General features: G+C 40.0%; 1 protein-coding gene and 1 long non-coding RNA gene across 3 annotated transcripts in view; both read right to left on the bottom strand.

Moving 5' to 3' along the window:
* arvcfb (ARVCF delta catenin family member b) overlaps nt 1-12,068 on the bottom strand; it is a 158,593-nt gene extending 146,525 nt beyond the window's left edge. Inside the window, 2 exon segments of the mRNA XM_051951034.1 lie at nt 11,850-11,885; nt 11,888-12,068. Coding sequence (XP_051806994.1) covers nt 11,850-11,885; nt 11,888-12,040 — 189 coding nt within the window. The 5' untranslated portion in view covers nt 12,041-12,068.
* A 1,017-nt stretch (nt 12,069-13,085) lies between these two features.
* The window catches only part of LOC127534823 (uncharacterized), a 132,026-nt gene continuing 129,436 nt past the window's right edge, over nt 13,086-15,675 (bottom strand). For both annotated transcript variants that reach the window (XR_007943401.1, XR_007943400.1), the window contains one exon: nt 13,086-13,146. This is a non-coding gene — a long non-coding RNA (uncharacterized LOC127534823). The remainder of the gene's footprint in view (nt 13,147-15,675) is intronic.

The raw sequence follows: 15,675 nt of genomic DNA, 5'->3' as shown, positions 1-15,675 counted from the left end.
TTCAACAATACCATTAAGAATTCAACTGGCCAACATTACTTTTAAAAAAAGTGATTTAAAAAAAACGAGTCTCGTAACTTTAGTTGCACTACATTTCTTCCTCTTATGTGATTTGCAATATCACATTCCATTTAAGCTATTTAAACATTGAGTGAGTTTCATAACCCTGTTTAAAAATCCATTAAGCGCTTTGGAATACTCATGAGAGCGGACAAGGAAAGAGGCATTACTCTTTACTTTCTCTGTAAATCTGCACATATGTGCGTTGCATGTTATTTTTTAATGCCGAATTTTAATTTAGCTCATTTGCATGCCAACTGGATTTAAACAAGCATACAAATTTAGAGTGGCTCTGTGAGGCCCATAGACAAAGCTGAAGTAGGAGCTGAGGGCTCACATCGGCAAGCTGTCTGCTCAACTTGTTGGTTTAACATGTTTGCAAATTTAGACTCATTACAGAGCACAGTTGAGGCTGTCAGGATTTGAAATATCAAGTATTAGGTGGTTGGACAATGAAATTCTCGCCGGATAATAAACAAAAAAGACATCCTGAAGGAAAAATGAATGCTTGTACCAAATTTCATGATAGTGTACTTAATAGAGACAATTCATTTATATCTCAAAATAGGAAAAATGAGGGGATCTGATGGTATCTACTATCAGCAAGATAGATACCATCAGCCTTAGCCCCATCTTCACCTCTAGTTGTTAAATACCTGGGACTCTCCAAACTAGTTTTAGAACTGAAGAAGCCTCGGATGAGAGGCAAAACGTCTTCAAGATCACAAGAATAAGTCCAGTTGCCTGAACTAAACCCTTCACTTTAAGATGATCTGGACGACTGAGAACCTTCACAGGCACAACAAAATGTACATTTACACACATTCTTGTTCAGATATTTTGACATGTGATATCAAATGTTCAGGTTTTCATAAAATACGTCTCAATCTAAATTATCCGTATAGATTGATAATAGCTACATTAATAATACAGACCAATACTGACCAGATTTATATGCCAATTAATCGGAATATGAATAATAAGAGTAAAGAAAAGCAGACAAAAGGTAGACGCTGATGCCTGCTGTGCATCTAGAAGGTATGTTGAAACTATATTTCATTTTCTGACACTGTTCCATATATGTTGCTCAGTGGCCGTGAACGTTATTGCTCTCTCTGTACAACTGCTGGTAGCTGTGGAGAATCAATTTGATCTATTCTTGACCTCTCAGGTTGCTAAAGAATAGCAAGAACATGCAATCATCACTGCTCGAACCTGTATTGAAGTAGCCTGATTACATGAACTTAAACTGACCTTCAGGGAAACTCTTTAACCCTGAGTGACTTGTTCAGTAGGGTCAGTCCAGTGTTGGACTTTATTTCTCATTTTTCTAAACAAATTTTATGGAACATGGTCTAATCTACAGAGTGAATTGAATTTTCTTCTTATTTCTAGAACTATGCTAGCATGGTAGCATGGCTAAAAGTAATACAGCAGTTATCAAAAGGCAATCTGTCAGAGCAATCAACAGTATCAATCAATAATTTATAAATACTTTATTTATACAGCATTTTTCAAACTAATTAAAAGCACATCAAAGTCCTTTATGATAAACTGAGAAAGCAGGAGATGATTTAAAGTCTAATACATACCAAACGACATTGAAAGACAAAATGATTGATGGATAGTTAAGATGATAAAACATAAATAAAAGTTGTTGCAATCAATAAAAATATCATTCAAAGCACAATTATAAAATATTTCACAGCATATATGAACATATTAAGAGTAAGATGTTTATAAAATAATAATGATGATAAAAGAAACCTGAATACATTTAAATACAAAAACAATACAACTCTAAAACACTGCATGAAAGTCAGACTGACTAGATGGGCTTTTCGTCTGTGTTTAAAAATATCAATATTTTCTGTTCATCTGGAAGCTGTTCCAGCAGCTCAGTGTGTAATGGCTGAAAGCAGCTTCACCAAATGTATTTGCTCTGCTTTGTAGCACAGCTGAGAGACAAAAACTGCAGGATGTGAGGGGCCTTCCTGGTTCATGCATCAACATTACTTCAGAGAAGTAGTCTGGTGCAAGGCCATGTAGTGCCTCAATATGAAATCAATATGAAAACTAACAGTGTAAAGACTTTAAAGCAGGCATAATACATGCTCTCCATTTGGTCTTTATCAGGACTCGTGCAGCAGAATTCGGAAGCTGGTTCACTATATTCTTCTGTAGACCAGTAAGAAAAGTGCTACAAAAGTCTAACCTACTGGGAATAAAAGTGTGCATCAGTCTTTCTGTGTTGCTTAGAGAAAAATAGCCTCATGTTGGAGATGATTTTCAACAGGGGGTAAACTAAATACCCAAACTAATACAGTATGTTCAACGTTTCATTTCAAAATAAACCCGAGAATGTGTTCAGCATCAGAGGCTGACCTTATGTACTGTTTCCATGGAATACCTGCTACTGTCAGACAAAATCTGTATTCACTAGAGTCCATTCAACCCACACCTAGATCTTGTAAAATAAATGTAAAAGGTGTATGAATAATCCAGGAGTTGTAATCAAAGCTCCTGAAGTCGGCTTTAGTCTATCAGAGCTTATAGTGTGAAACAGATGGTAGAAAGGTTAATGTTGAGCAACAAGGCGCGCTTTGACAGCCAGACACCTCCAATGAAGCTACATCTGTTAGAATCATGTTTTTCACTTCCATTCATGATGGCTGATGCACAGAAACACGGAAAAGAATGGAAGAGAAAAGGCAGATACAGAAAATAGTCTGAAGGGAGGAAAATCCATGTGGTGCTTCGTTACAAAGAATGCTTTTATAATCTTTCGTTTCAAAGGAAACTTTAATGACATTTAATTTTTCGTTCTTTGCCACACTGCCAAGAATACCTTTTCTTAGAAACATTCCTTTACCCTCAGACTTTTAATAACGAGGTGAGTTAGTTTAACTAAATACCCCAGTATGCACAAAGCAGGCCCTGATGAAAAGTAATTTTAAGGATAACAGTGACTTTGTGGCTTTATGGGGCAAACTCTGCACAGTATAGGAGCCTGATGACAAAAATGATCTATGTATGCGTGTTTGAGCATCTACAGGGCATGATGATGTGCTGCTATAGGCTGACTGCTGTTTATTCTAACAACGGCACAGTTTGCAAAAAAGCCCTTATCTAACGACTTTGACTATCATGTTTTATTTTCCCCTTGAAAAATGGCTATTCAGCGATGCAGAGGATTAGAGTCCAATCTATTGGGGGCTTTTGTCTTGCAAAAAGGCAATTTTCCCTTCATTTAGGGAAATAAAGCTCTGTTTAAATGACATCACTTCAGATCAAAAGGTTCTATTTTCTGTTTTTATGTCGCAATTTTGTAATTGCACGGCAAGATTTGTAATACAGCTGTAACAGGATTAGGCTTTCCCTTGTTTTCCATCTTGTCATGCGTAATTGGGGCACTGAAGGAAGCACAAACAACAGAATCCGAACCAGTCAGAAAGCTGACACACAGCACATCACTAACTTTCACACCCAAAAAACATTTTTATTAGAACCTTCGTTTTAGCTTAACATTGCATCTGTTCTGGAGTCTCTCTAATGACCTTTAAAGGGTATGTCTATAACTGAGCTAACTGCTAATGATTTGTCTCAGGGCTTAATGCACCTTTCAGCAAAATTTGATTAGAAATTCTTCTATCTTTTGGCATTTTATTTCTATTAGCAGATAGATTATGTTAATTTTTTGTGTATTTTTCTCATGCACCAGATCAGCCACAACCTTAAAATCACCTCTTTCATATTGTGTTTTTCCCCATTTGTGCTTCCAAAACAACTCTGATACAACCTCTGAATGTTGATGATCCTTAGTGCTGTGTAGAACGGTCCGGCTGCACCTCATTATCATTCTGCTATAGGGGGAAATATCTTCTGGTTTGTGTTTCTTTATCCAATCGCTTCACCTGTTTGTAGTTTTCAGGTTTCAGGTGGCTGATGATGATTTTTGGCAGATTTTTAAGCCACTACATTTGGCAATTTCTTAGAAATTCTATTAGCTGTGTGATATTGCTTAGGAAAACAATCACATATAAAAGTGGCTAAAATCCATTTGTAACTGTTCAACACTGTTCTTTTTAACAATGTTTTTAAAGAAGGTTAAAGTTGTGACTTTTTTTGCACAGATGGAGTGTGTGTTTAGTCCAGCGCAGAATGGTGAGCTTGAACAGGGCCTCAGAAGAAGGACGACTGGCAAGAGTAGTGCCCTTAGTTTTACACATTCCAGCTTTATTATCATGCTCGTCTACATTCAAGAATCTCTCTCTGACTCTCTGTGTGAGACAGTAAACAGACAAGGCCCTATTTCTTTGTGCATCACCCTATTCAAGTACAGCAGCATATAAAGAGGGCCCTGCAGCCTGGCTTTAGCTTAAGACAAACTATGTCTTTTTTTTTTTTTTTGATTGAGTGTGTGTGTGCAACCCTGTGACACAAAACAGCAAAGGTTTGCAGATTCCAGGTTCTGTGATGTCCAGTCTTTTCATAGTCTGTCCAGATGCGCAGTGTGCCTCGGCCTGAGGCGACGCCAGAACTCATTAAGTCAGTCAGCCAGAGTGCGAGTGCAAGTCAATACATGGGTCTGACTTCATGGCTGCAGTCTGATGGTATATGAACTGTAGACTACTGCTGCTGCACATACACTGCTGACGTAGAGAAGTCACACGCTGATAATGACTCCAGTTCACACAGGTGTAAGACTGGTGATTTACAGGAAATACCAAGAGGACTGCTTCTGTGACTGTTAAATAGAGTCAAGATTATAGACTAGTTTCAGGTAAAGTATCCAGCTGAGAGTTAAGGCTGTCTCCTCTGAGATGATTCATCTGCTGTTTAGTTTGTAGCTTTTGAGAGGACTTATTTCATTAGTTGATTTGTCTACCTTAGTGAGATTTTAAAAAGCAGAGTTGTCTTTTTTTTTTTTTTTTAGCTTTCTAAGAACTTTGAATGCAGTTCTGCCATTTGAACAAGTGTGCATTAGTGATTTAATTAATAGCTTCTGAGGTCAGTTTACATGATTGTATGTATTTGCTGTGAAGCAACAGTAGGAGAGTTTTACATTTTATACCATGGAGGTCCTGGCTGAATGTTATTTGGTAGTGGGCTTGAACATTCACATTGTAGTAACTTCTAGTAAGAAAACACAAAGAAATGTTTAGCTCTTAGTCCATTTGGTCAGAAAGACATTCGTAGTCTTCAGGAATGCTCTGTCTAATTAAGTGTGAATTTACTCCAACAAATCTTTCAAAACAAGACTCCGTGCGGCTTCTGTTCCTCATTTGATCAACATTTACATGCTTGTAAGTCATGTCGTAAAAATGTCGCATGGGTATGTTAAGCTCATGGGGATAATTAAATCAAGGCTTTGAAGAACACCTCCAGCTATACTATAAAATGCTGAGACTGTTTTCAATTTTCTTTTTTCCTTTTTTACTTATAGGAGGGTCAGCGTCCAGCCTTGTTTATTTATCCTGCTGGACACTAGGAAGGACGAGGTCACATTCCTCAGGTGACTCCGGGGCCTTGTGAAGGAGAAGAGCTTTATTTTAAACACATGGGCTGTAGTTTAGTCTGTGAATTTACCGGTCAAGCCCAGAGGTCTGTTTACACTACCATGGCCATCTTCAAGTACAAAGCAGACTCACACCAAAATGTGTAATATCTTTGTTGGTGGACACTGGTTTCATAATAAAGGCTGTAAAATTGTGATATACCCAGGGTTTTTGCCCTCTGCTTTATAACTGACGTTTTCCTGGGATTCTATTTAACTTTTTACATAAAAATAGCAACAAAGTCTGCATGATTTTCCTCCACAGACTAAAGTACGAGTCACTTGTGGTGCCATTCTTTTACTTAATCAACAGAGCTGCAACAATTGACCAATTAATGGATTACATGTCAGTTACTAACTTTATCAGCAACTGTTTTGATTATCAATCAATCGGTATGAGTAATTTTTTTGTGAAAACGATTCAAAATTCTCTGATTACAGTTTGTTTGAACTTGAATGGTTTCTCATTTGTTTTCTTCTCTATGGCTGTAAGCTGAATATATTGGATTGTGAACGACAAAACAAATATAAACAAACAGTTGAGCGTGTTTTCGTGGATTTTGGGGAAACACCAATCAATATTTTTCAGTTTTTCTGTCATTTTATACACCAAACAATCATAAATATATTTTTCAACAAAGACAAAGATTGTTAGTTGCAGCCCTAGTTTTCTGTTGCTGTTGTCTTTGCTTTTCAGTCACTGTTTGCTATAACCTAAACTAACTGGTGAAGTTTAAGTACCAAATTTGTTTAAAAAATACACCTGTACAAACACTAAATACAACCTCTGTGGAGTGATGAGTCCTGCCACAGGACTATTCTTTAAAACATGTCTTGCAGTTTTGCAAAATTATTTGTGAAAATAATATATTTTGTGCTCAGGATCAATGAACCTATTACATATTTTGGTGGAAACTACATAATCAGACTTCCATGTTGTCTAGAACCTTCAGACTGAGGCGTTGTCTAGCTAGCCTGCCTTCTCACCTATCTGTGTGCACAGAGAGGATGTGTGGTGAAGGAAAGGGGAGTAGTATTCAGCTACCCCTCTTAGTGCTTTTAGTGAGCATAATGGTTTAATGGATTGTGATCAAATGGCAGGGAGGTGCACCAGGACAGGAATTAAGTCCACCAACGTTGAGGCTGATTTGAAGGATGAAGGTTTGAGCCGCCCCAGAGGAATATAAATAGCCCAGAGTACAAAAGGCTTTTCCACCGCCTCTCCTTCAAACCACTCTCTCTCGATTTTCACCTTAACAAGAGGAATATGCACATCCCCAACCTTGAGTAAAAATTCCTGTCCTTCCATGTCAGCCCCTGTGCCAAGATGAGACACAAAAAGGACTTTCCCGCCCATAGTGAGTAGTTAGCACAGTGATTCATGGGCCATTGCCTCAAACGTGACTCTTAATGTTGAAGTAGGGTGACTAAAAGATAATCTAGAATCTTAATGGCACTTGCACTCTACATTTTAGCTTAAGGTTGAGAAATGTACTAAGGCAAAGCAAATAGATTGCATTGCCTATAGAATCATTTTGACATTAGATCCCAGACTTAATAAAACAATGGCACCTGTCATAGTGATTAAAATTTCATCACAGTCTGTCCAATGAATCCTGACAGTGATACCTCTAGCACCATGCTCCTGTCATAGCTAAAACCTATGGAAATAAACAAATTGTGCAACATCTTGCTGATTTGGAAACTTGAGAAGCACTACTTTAAGCTTCAACAAGCTGTAAGGAGAAACTGTACCATCAACACTAAGGGTGTTTCACATGTGTGGTGTTTAGGCCAGTTAAAGTGGCAAAAATTTTGGGAGTCATTAGCTTGTGTTCAGAACGTGATCTGACATCTTATCTGACCCAACTACCAAGTGCACTCTAAGTTTGAGCTAAATGGCTACTGTAATTTCAGCGGTGTCTCACTAGCAATGTCTCTCTCACATATATTCCGCCTGTTCCTGCAGACTGGACATTCTCTTTGTATTTACTTCCTGCTGCCCCACACACATCTGACCAGTAATACATGACTGTCTTTGTTTTTATGGATTTTCGAAAGAAAAGAAACTGCACCTTGGAGAAAATGCCAATTCAATGAACTAACTCTGATCAGAAGAATCAAAACTATAGGTATGAACACCTGCTGGACAATCCGCCATGAGCAACGGTACTCCTGCTCAGTTTGTCTTGTTTGCATCAGTCTTTGAAGATTATTGAAACATATGAGCATCTCAAGACTGTCATGTCCAGTAGGACCATGTAACCTTTAATCGGTGGTGAGACATGTTTAGGTGTTCCATATAGAAGTTTGGAAAATAAACAACAAATTTTTTAGAATTTTAATGTTGACTTTTCTGTAGGCTGCTTCATAATGAGAGGAAAGGGTTCTAGGGGGCTAGACGAACAGTGAGTATACAAAAATAAACAAAGGCAGTTTGACACCAAGGTAATTAGGGTGTTTATGGGAGGCAAGAAGGTTCTGATGCCACACCAAGGGAAGAAGACAGGGAAGACAGAGGGGGGAGGGGGTAACTAAGGCTCATTGTTAGGCTGGTGATTTACGAGGGTACAGGGCTCCCGAGCCCTGCAGTGGAAGGATAGATCTTCTGTCGCTATAGCACCCTCAGCCCTTGTGTCCATTGTGCCTAGACAGGGCTGGGGGGCTTTGGGGTTATGGATGAAGTGGGTGGAGGAGGCTGGGGCGATTGTTGTTGAGTGCTGTGGTGCCATTGCAGGGCCAGGGCCTGTACATCTTCAGCACAGACAGCAGCACAGATCAAAGGCTGCACTGTTTCCCTCTCCCTAAAGCTCACAAGCCTTTGAAACTTCCCACAACATTGCACAAAGGGGTGATATGCCTCTGCAATACTAGAACCCCACTGAATATAGCCATTTTGAATACCAAACACCAAACATTTATGACATCCACAGTGCGAGAAATTATCCCACGTTTCCCCTTAAATGAAGTCGGTGACTGCACACACCTCGAGATGGGATCTATGCATGCGCTAGGCAGCGACTGTGGGTAGATAGATTAGGCGTCTGGTGTATATGAAATGAGGTCACCTTCTCCCTTAGCTCTAGACAGACGTGGTTGTCTGAGTGCTGTCTGCCTTTTTCCACACACAGAACTGTCACCATGCACCACTTGACCTTTCAGAGCCTGGCGATAACGCTGCTTCAGGCAAAAATCAATTACGATGGGAAAACATGATATCAAATGAAGAAAGGGCATGATCTTAGCATGTGAGTGATCACATGTTGGTGCTGTCGGATGGAAATTCTAAGGCTTCCTGGTTCGGGTCACTGAATCTCTTTTGATAATTTCATCAGACAAGCTAATGGACTGTCTGACACCATTGTTGTTATTTTCCTCACAGGGCAGCATAGCATAAACACTCTAATTCTCTTCTTTGGCGGCAATTCATAAAGTGTTATACTGCAAGTGAATGAGATTAGAATTCAATTTAGAAAGTAGGCAGTGATGTTTACAAGACCCTCTCCCACACTCATTGTGGCAATACAATGGTCAAAGCTTTGGGTGGTGGGCTACCTTGTTAAACATGTGCTAGCATCATGCAGGGCAAAACAAATATCTTAAAGTGATATTCGGAAAACAAGTCGAACCACATAATTCTTAATCCTTATTCAGCTGTGTGCACTCCAACTAAGCAGGGAGACTTAAATGACGATGGTTGCTGGGACCATTATTTTGTTGCCATGCTCTGCAGGGGATATAAATCAAAACAGTGAGCTGATGCAGCTTAAGTCCAAGAAAACAACATGGAATTCTTGGAAAGTTTAGTCTTAGACAGAAATTTTCTTTTCAACAAGGTCAAGGGTGTACAGGTCATGCTGACAGTTCTTTAAAGCTAAATTCTTGACTTCAACATAATAAAATGCTCACAGTAAACAATGTTACCATGGCATGAGGAAAATAAAATATTAAGCAGGTTGAGGTTTTACAAAATTAACAATCAGCTAGAAACTGTTCCCTGTAAGCAAAACTGCTACGCCAAATTGACATTAGTCAAAAACATGACACCAAACTCAATGCCTGAAAATGCAACAAATCTAAATTTGAGGTAAAACAGCTGCTATATCACCCGATAACACGTTTAAACCATTAGAATTTATTGAGTCTTTTGGCTGCTATCCAAGGTAAAACCAACAAACCAGAGTTGGGGCCATGACCGAAGAGCTCAACAGTTTCAAGCACATCAGCACACTGTTTGAAGTGACTTATCATAAATTGCTGTGTTGATATGTTTAATGTAACCCACTCGATCTCTGAGAACTGAGGTCTTTGCCCTCATGTTTACTTTCAACCCACTGAGCTGCCTGTGTTAAAAAGCTGACGATATGATAAAAGCAGATAAAAGTGTTCGCTGCCCGCTGGATGTTTAGACCCAGCCCGTTCTGAGGTGAACGCCCTGTGGCAGAGCGCTCTGTGATCAATGGCTTATCACGCTCATTAGTGTCTACTTGCATCTGATTACATTAATCAGACTAGTCCCACTTTTTCTGTCATGACCTCAACTTTAAATAATGGCAGACCTCATTGAATCTGGCCCCTGGGGTTGTGAATCTGAACCTTCGGTTACTGATCCTGCTCATTTTAATCCATCATGCAGCCTAAGGATTGAATGTGAGTGTGTGGGGGAAACTGAGCGAGGAGGAGACAGAGATAAAGAGAACAACCTGATGCATTCCTCATCCTTCATACCACCTCATTATATGAATAGAGTGGGTCTCACAGCACACGCTTATGGCACAACACTTTCTGGTAGAGGGCTGAGAATAGGTGTTGCCAAGCACTCAGGTGCTGTTTGACCCAGATCAATTTCCCCTGACATTCCCTCCCACACACCCACCTTTGTTTGGCATTTAGGTGTTTATGATAAAACTGACAGTCCAATTCCTGGTAACCAAATAAGTGATTCAGTTTGGTGGGAGGATGTCTGTGAATGTGATCTGTGAGAGACAGCGCAGGAGAGTATGTTAATTCACTGTCTGCCATGTTGAGACTGTTCCAGTAAATCATAGAAGAATTTATGAGGAGGGAGGACTTCACTCTCAGCCTCTCACACACACAACATTTCAAATCAGCAGGTTACCTTGTGGTGGGTGTGAGGCTGACAAGTTTACTCTACCCCCCTGCATATACTTTTCCTGCATCCTCTTCATTACCCCTTCATGAGGCCAAATTGGCAGCAAGCCCTTTAAAAATGAACACTGACACTGACTGTTAACAAAATGCGACTGCAGGCAAATACAACCACAGGCAAATGCAGGCAATGCAGTTCCATCTCTGCAAGTCTTGTTCTATCAATAATACATGAGACTGCCTCCTTTACCGTGATTAAAGGTGATGTATCCATGTACTACAGGTGCTGCATTGTCAAATTGTGCTTTCAAATTCTAGTTAGTAAAACGCTTGTACACTCTGAGAGGCTTTCTTCAAAGAAGTGATCATCACCCACGAGTAGGAAAGAGGGGTATGGGAACATCAGCACAATAGAAACATGTGTGGCAGTCATACCTTCAAAGACTGAAAATAACCAGGAAAACAAGATTTCATGTTGCCTGACTGTGGGAGTTATTAAAACAGAAAGCTGTAACATTTTCTGTCGGCCCCTAACAGTTTGAAGTATGTAAACCTATGTGCTTGTTGTGACTGCTGATTGCAGCAGTCTCATTTTCACATCTTACATTTCTTGTTCCTGCAGAGTCAGCCAGCATTGATAGAAGCCCTGGCCAGGTCTCTAATGTCCCTCAGACGCTGGCCAGAGCTGGGCGAAAGGCCACATCCAATCAGCAGCACCTCCAGACAATATCAAAGACCAGTGGGCGAAAGGAGATGGGATTGAATGGCAAGCGGTGGCGTAGAAGGAGGAGGCGAAGGAAGACAGAATGAGAAGTTGAATCTTATCAGTTTGGTTTTAAAGATGAGTCACCACAGAGCAGATTATTGCACAACATCCAGGACAGCGGGTTCAGACAATGGGAACAAGTGTCCCAAATCACAGAGAAATTGAACAAAGAGATTATCGAGTTCCACCAATGATGAAAAGCAATGACCGTGAGCAAACATGCCGATGGGATGAGCTCGCTCAGATTGAAGGAGGGAGCAGGAGAGGCGGATGTCACGGGGAGGGAGACACATGGTGGCGCAGGTTGGTGATAGAAAAGACGAGAGAGGGGTTGGCCAGCATGCTGGCATCATTTACCTGCATCACCACTTGCTGCCACGCCAGCGGTTGGCTGGTGGGGGGTTGGAAGGTAGATTGGCACGCTCTAGCTGCAGGGTGACGTTGCGGCGCTCCTCCTCAAGGGCTCGGGTCAGCTGCTCAAAGCGCGCCTCCTGCTCTTTCACTGAGGCCAGGATGCTTGCGGCCGAGCGAACATCATAGTCCTCCATGTCCAGTGTTGGTTGCGGTTGTATAGATCTTCCAAGTTGGGAAGGGAGGGAAAAGAAGGGGGAGGAGGGGGCACCCGGTCATTAAAGACACCCAGATCCAACAGACTGGACGAGTGGCATCAACAGGCTGATGCATGCCTCAAGTCAAATACAAGACTTATATACAGGCCAAGATGGGACACTGATGATTTGGAATAAAGCAGAAGCTTTAAATATCTCTCATGAACACATTAAAATAGAACACTCAGGGTGGCTGACTGGTTAACAAGGGAGGTTCATGGTACAGAGAACCAATCTGTTACTGACAAATCTCTTTAACTCTGACTGTGGTGTCTTGAGCCAATACCCTAAAGGGAAAAGCTCAAATTCTCCCCACAAAGGGTGACTACATCAGGGAAGCTCTGATGCTCCAGTCCAGCCCATTAATGAGGATGCTCTGTTGGGTGCCAATTATGGGGTTTGCTTTCAGAAGTTTGAGCCTTTCATGTAATTAAGAAGATCCAGGCAACACAGATAATTCAATTCAATGCAGTTTTGCTCAAACATTAGGGCAGAAAAATGAAAACATAAAGCATCAATTCCAAACGCAACAAAGGGAAGGAAACAGCACGACAGAGACTCACAAAAACAAAGACTCTTGTTTCTGAACACCCAAAAGGTGGAAAAGGAATGAGCTCACCCCCACAAATGAACAATCATATCCAGCGTGGAGGAATGGCGCTGCCATTGCATATAAGCATGCACAGAGCCATAATGCATTCTGACACACAAGCACTGTTCAGGCACAAATCCAACACATGCAACATTTCCACAGCCATCCATACGGACACACAACCCTGGCATCGGACACATACGCGTTGTCTATCATAAACAGTAATGATTTCCAGATAACATTTGCAATCCACAGTGCGTATCACTGTCAAACACACCCTGATATCCATAACTCATGGTGACACGGTATCAAGGAGGTTGATAGCACAATAACAAATGGGGCTGGAAACACCATTCCACAGCAATACAGACCTAGTAGATAAGCAGGCTGAGAAAAACAGACATCCCCCACTCTAACGGAAGCAGAGGGATGAAACAGCAAGAAGAACGGAGAGCTGGGAGAGAAGGGAAAGGAAAACACGGGGAAAAAAAGAAAATGCAAAGAGATTAAAACAGAAAATGAAAAGCCACAAACAGCATATGGTTCCTCTAAATGACTAAAATGTAATGAAACAGGTCATTTGAGTATAACATAAAAGAAACATCCATTGTTTGTTCACCAAGTTTGTCTTTAGAGTCTTTAACAGTACACGTTTGTACCAAGTTCAAACATTTTCACTAGTGAAAGTGCTCGTCTATTTTTAAAGCTGGATCATGAACCTCACTAAATTGGCAGCTATCCCAGGGCACTGGACCCAAGGTTCACTGCTGAACAGTGATACTGTGGTTAATTGAATATTTGTTTGAGAATATTAACAGCTGAAGTTGAATATCAACAGAAATTATGAGGGTCACGTCCTGCATTATCATCGAATTCTGCAAACCTAACCTAGACTGAAAGTTGATTTTAGATGATCCTGACAAATCCTGGAGAGTGCTCAATGATGAGGCTTTGATAAAATTTTAAAAGTTTTTTTTTTTTTCCACAATATATGTGCATGGAAAGATTCAGGCCATGACATATAAAGATGGATTGTCTCGTTGGCTTTAGCATTTTCAAGCACAATTATTTTTAAAAAGTCAGAGGGACATTTTTTAGAAGTATTTGGTACTTCCAAACAATTCTTAAAATGTCAAATTTGTTTGTTTGTTAAATTTTTTTGTTATTTCTGGTTTACTTTGAGTTTGAGACATCTTAAAATGCATTTTGAGACGAGACACTACAGACAGGGTAAAAATGTGATGATCACAGTGATCATCGTAAAACCTCATTCTCTGGTTGTATACATTCAGACAATAACTGTTTTGTATTATAGATTGTACAAACTGCTTTGCCTAAATATGCAGATTGGGTATTATTTCATTAAATATTCATTCCGTTGCAATTGCTTGTTTCATTTTGTTGTCATATTGGAGAAAAAGGTTTCCACAGAACACCTCTTTAGATCGCTCCGTAAATTAGATAATTATGTCAACAGACAGAAAAAAAAAATCTCCCATCAGCTTGTTTTTAGGAACAAAGTGTTTAAAAAATCAGGCTATGATTCTCACTGGATGTTGACTTCAGGTATAAATCTGCAATTTCCTCTGGACATTCCTTCTCCACCTCCTTCGCTATCTTGTGTTACTATTTTAAAATTCCACTTGCTGTGGCAAACACCAACAATGCCATCCTGAAAATGGCAAGTTTTGCTGAGGATCTGGATGCTACAACAAGGCAGGCCTGCTGGGTTCTGTCAGTCAATTAAACATTTTAATGACAATATTTGCATTCCCCTGCATGGAAATGTTTCACCAAAAAAGTTCTTCAGTATGTCAGTATTTGTAGGGCACCATCAGTGCAGCCTGGGCTTAACACCACAAGAGGACTGTGATTTGTTTAAAGAACTACTGACAAGCCAAACTGTTTCACCCCTACAGCAGAACGATGTTGAGGTGTTTGAGGTCACACCATTCTCCAGCAGTGACACAGCTCTGTGGAATTCGTCTGGCTATGTGAGACTAGGCCATGAATGATATCATGAACAAACACCTCAGCAAAAAACCTTGAGAATATAGACAGGAATTGAAACTGGACAGCTTGGTGTATATAAGAGCTACTGAAGTGGAGATTTCTTCCTCAGAGTAAGAGGGAAAACACATTTTGAGAAAACAACCTTTAAAGGTATGCATTCGAAAATACCATACAGTTTTCTTGTAACCACTATTCATGGGCAAACATTTTAAATATAGCTGCATGAGACATCCGCAGTCGATCACTTTACTGTACAGCACACATAACAGATAAATGTAAGCAGAATAAAAACCTAAATGTCTATTTTAGATGATACTTTTGAATGCAGTTCCTCAAATTATTTTCACATACATACATACTAAATTGCATAACTACACACACTATACACATAGAGAGGATACTTACATTTAACTCAGAGAGAAAAACATTTGTAAAGAAATGTAGATTAAAGTTAATATTTTTTGTACCTGTCTGTGTCTAATAAAAAGCTTTAACAGATATTACAGTGATGACAGGCACATTTCCACCATCATCCACCATTCTGGATTTATCATGCGATATTTCAGGGTAATGAAGACGATGATCACATTGCAATACAGAGAAGGCTTGAGAGATTGTTCCCTCTTTGGTTTGAGTAATTACTGCAAATAATGGGGTTTGAGTCGAAGTTTGAATTACTATCCATTGTAGCGGATATATATGTCTACATCATTAAAGAAATGTGCGTTTGATTTGTTTATGGAGAGGTTGGAGTGAGGAGTTCAGCATTGTCCCACCGTTGATTGTCCCATGTCCTCCAAGCATTCTAACCCTGCCATGTCTCAGTTCCAAAGCATTTAATCTCTAATCTATTTTAACAAGCAGCAGCACAAGTGCTGAGTGCTTTTTGTGTGTGGATGTGACATTATGTTTCTGGCCTTGGACTAAACTGTGCAATCAGAGAGTGAGAGAAGCTGAAGAAAAATCTCAA

Source organism: Acanthochromis polyacanthus, chromosome 7 (assembly GCF_021347895.1).
Source record: "Acanthochromis polyacanthus isolate Apoly-LR-REF ecotype Palm Island chromosome 7, KAUST_Apoly_ChrSc, whole genome shotgun sequence".
Classification (NCBI taxonomy): domain Eukaryota; kingdom Metazoa; phylum Chordata; class Actinopteri; family Pomacentridae; genus Acanthochromis; species Acanthochromis polyacanthus.
The sequence above is the reverse complement of the archived record's forward strand: the minus strand, read 5'-3'. Positions and strand labels throughout refer to the sequence as shown.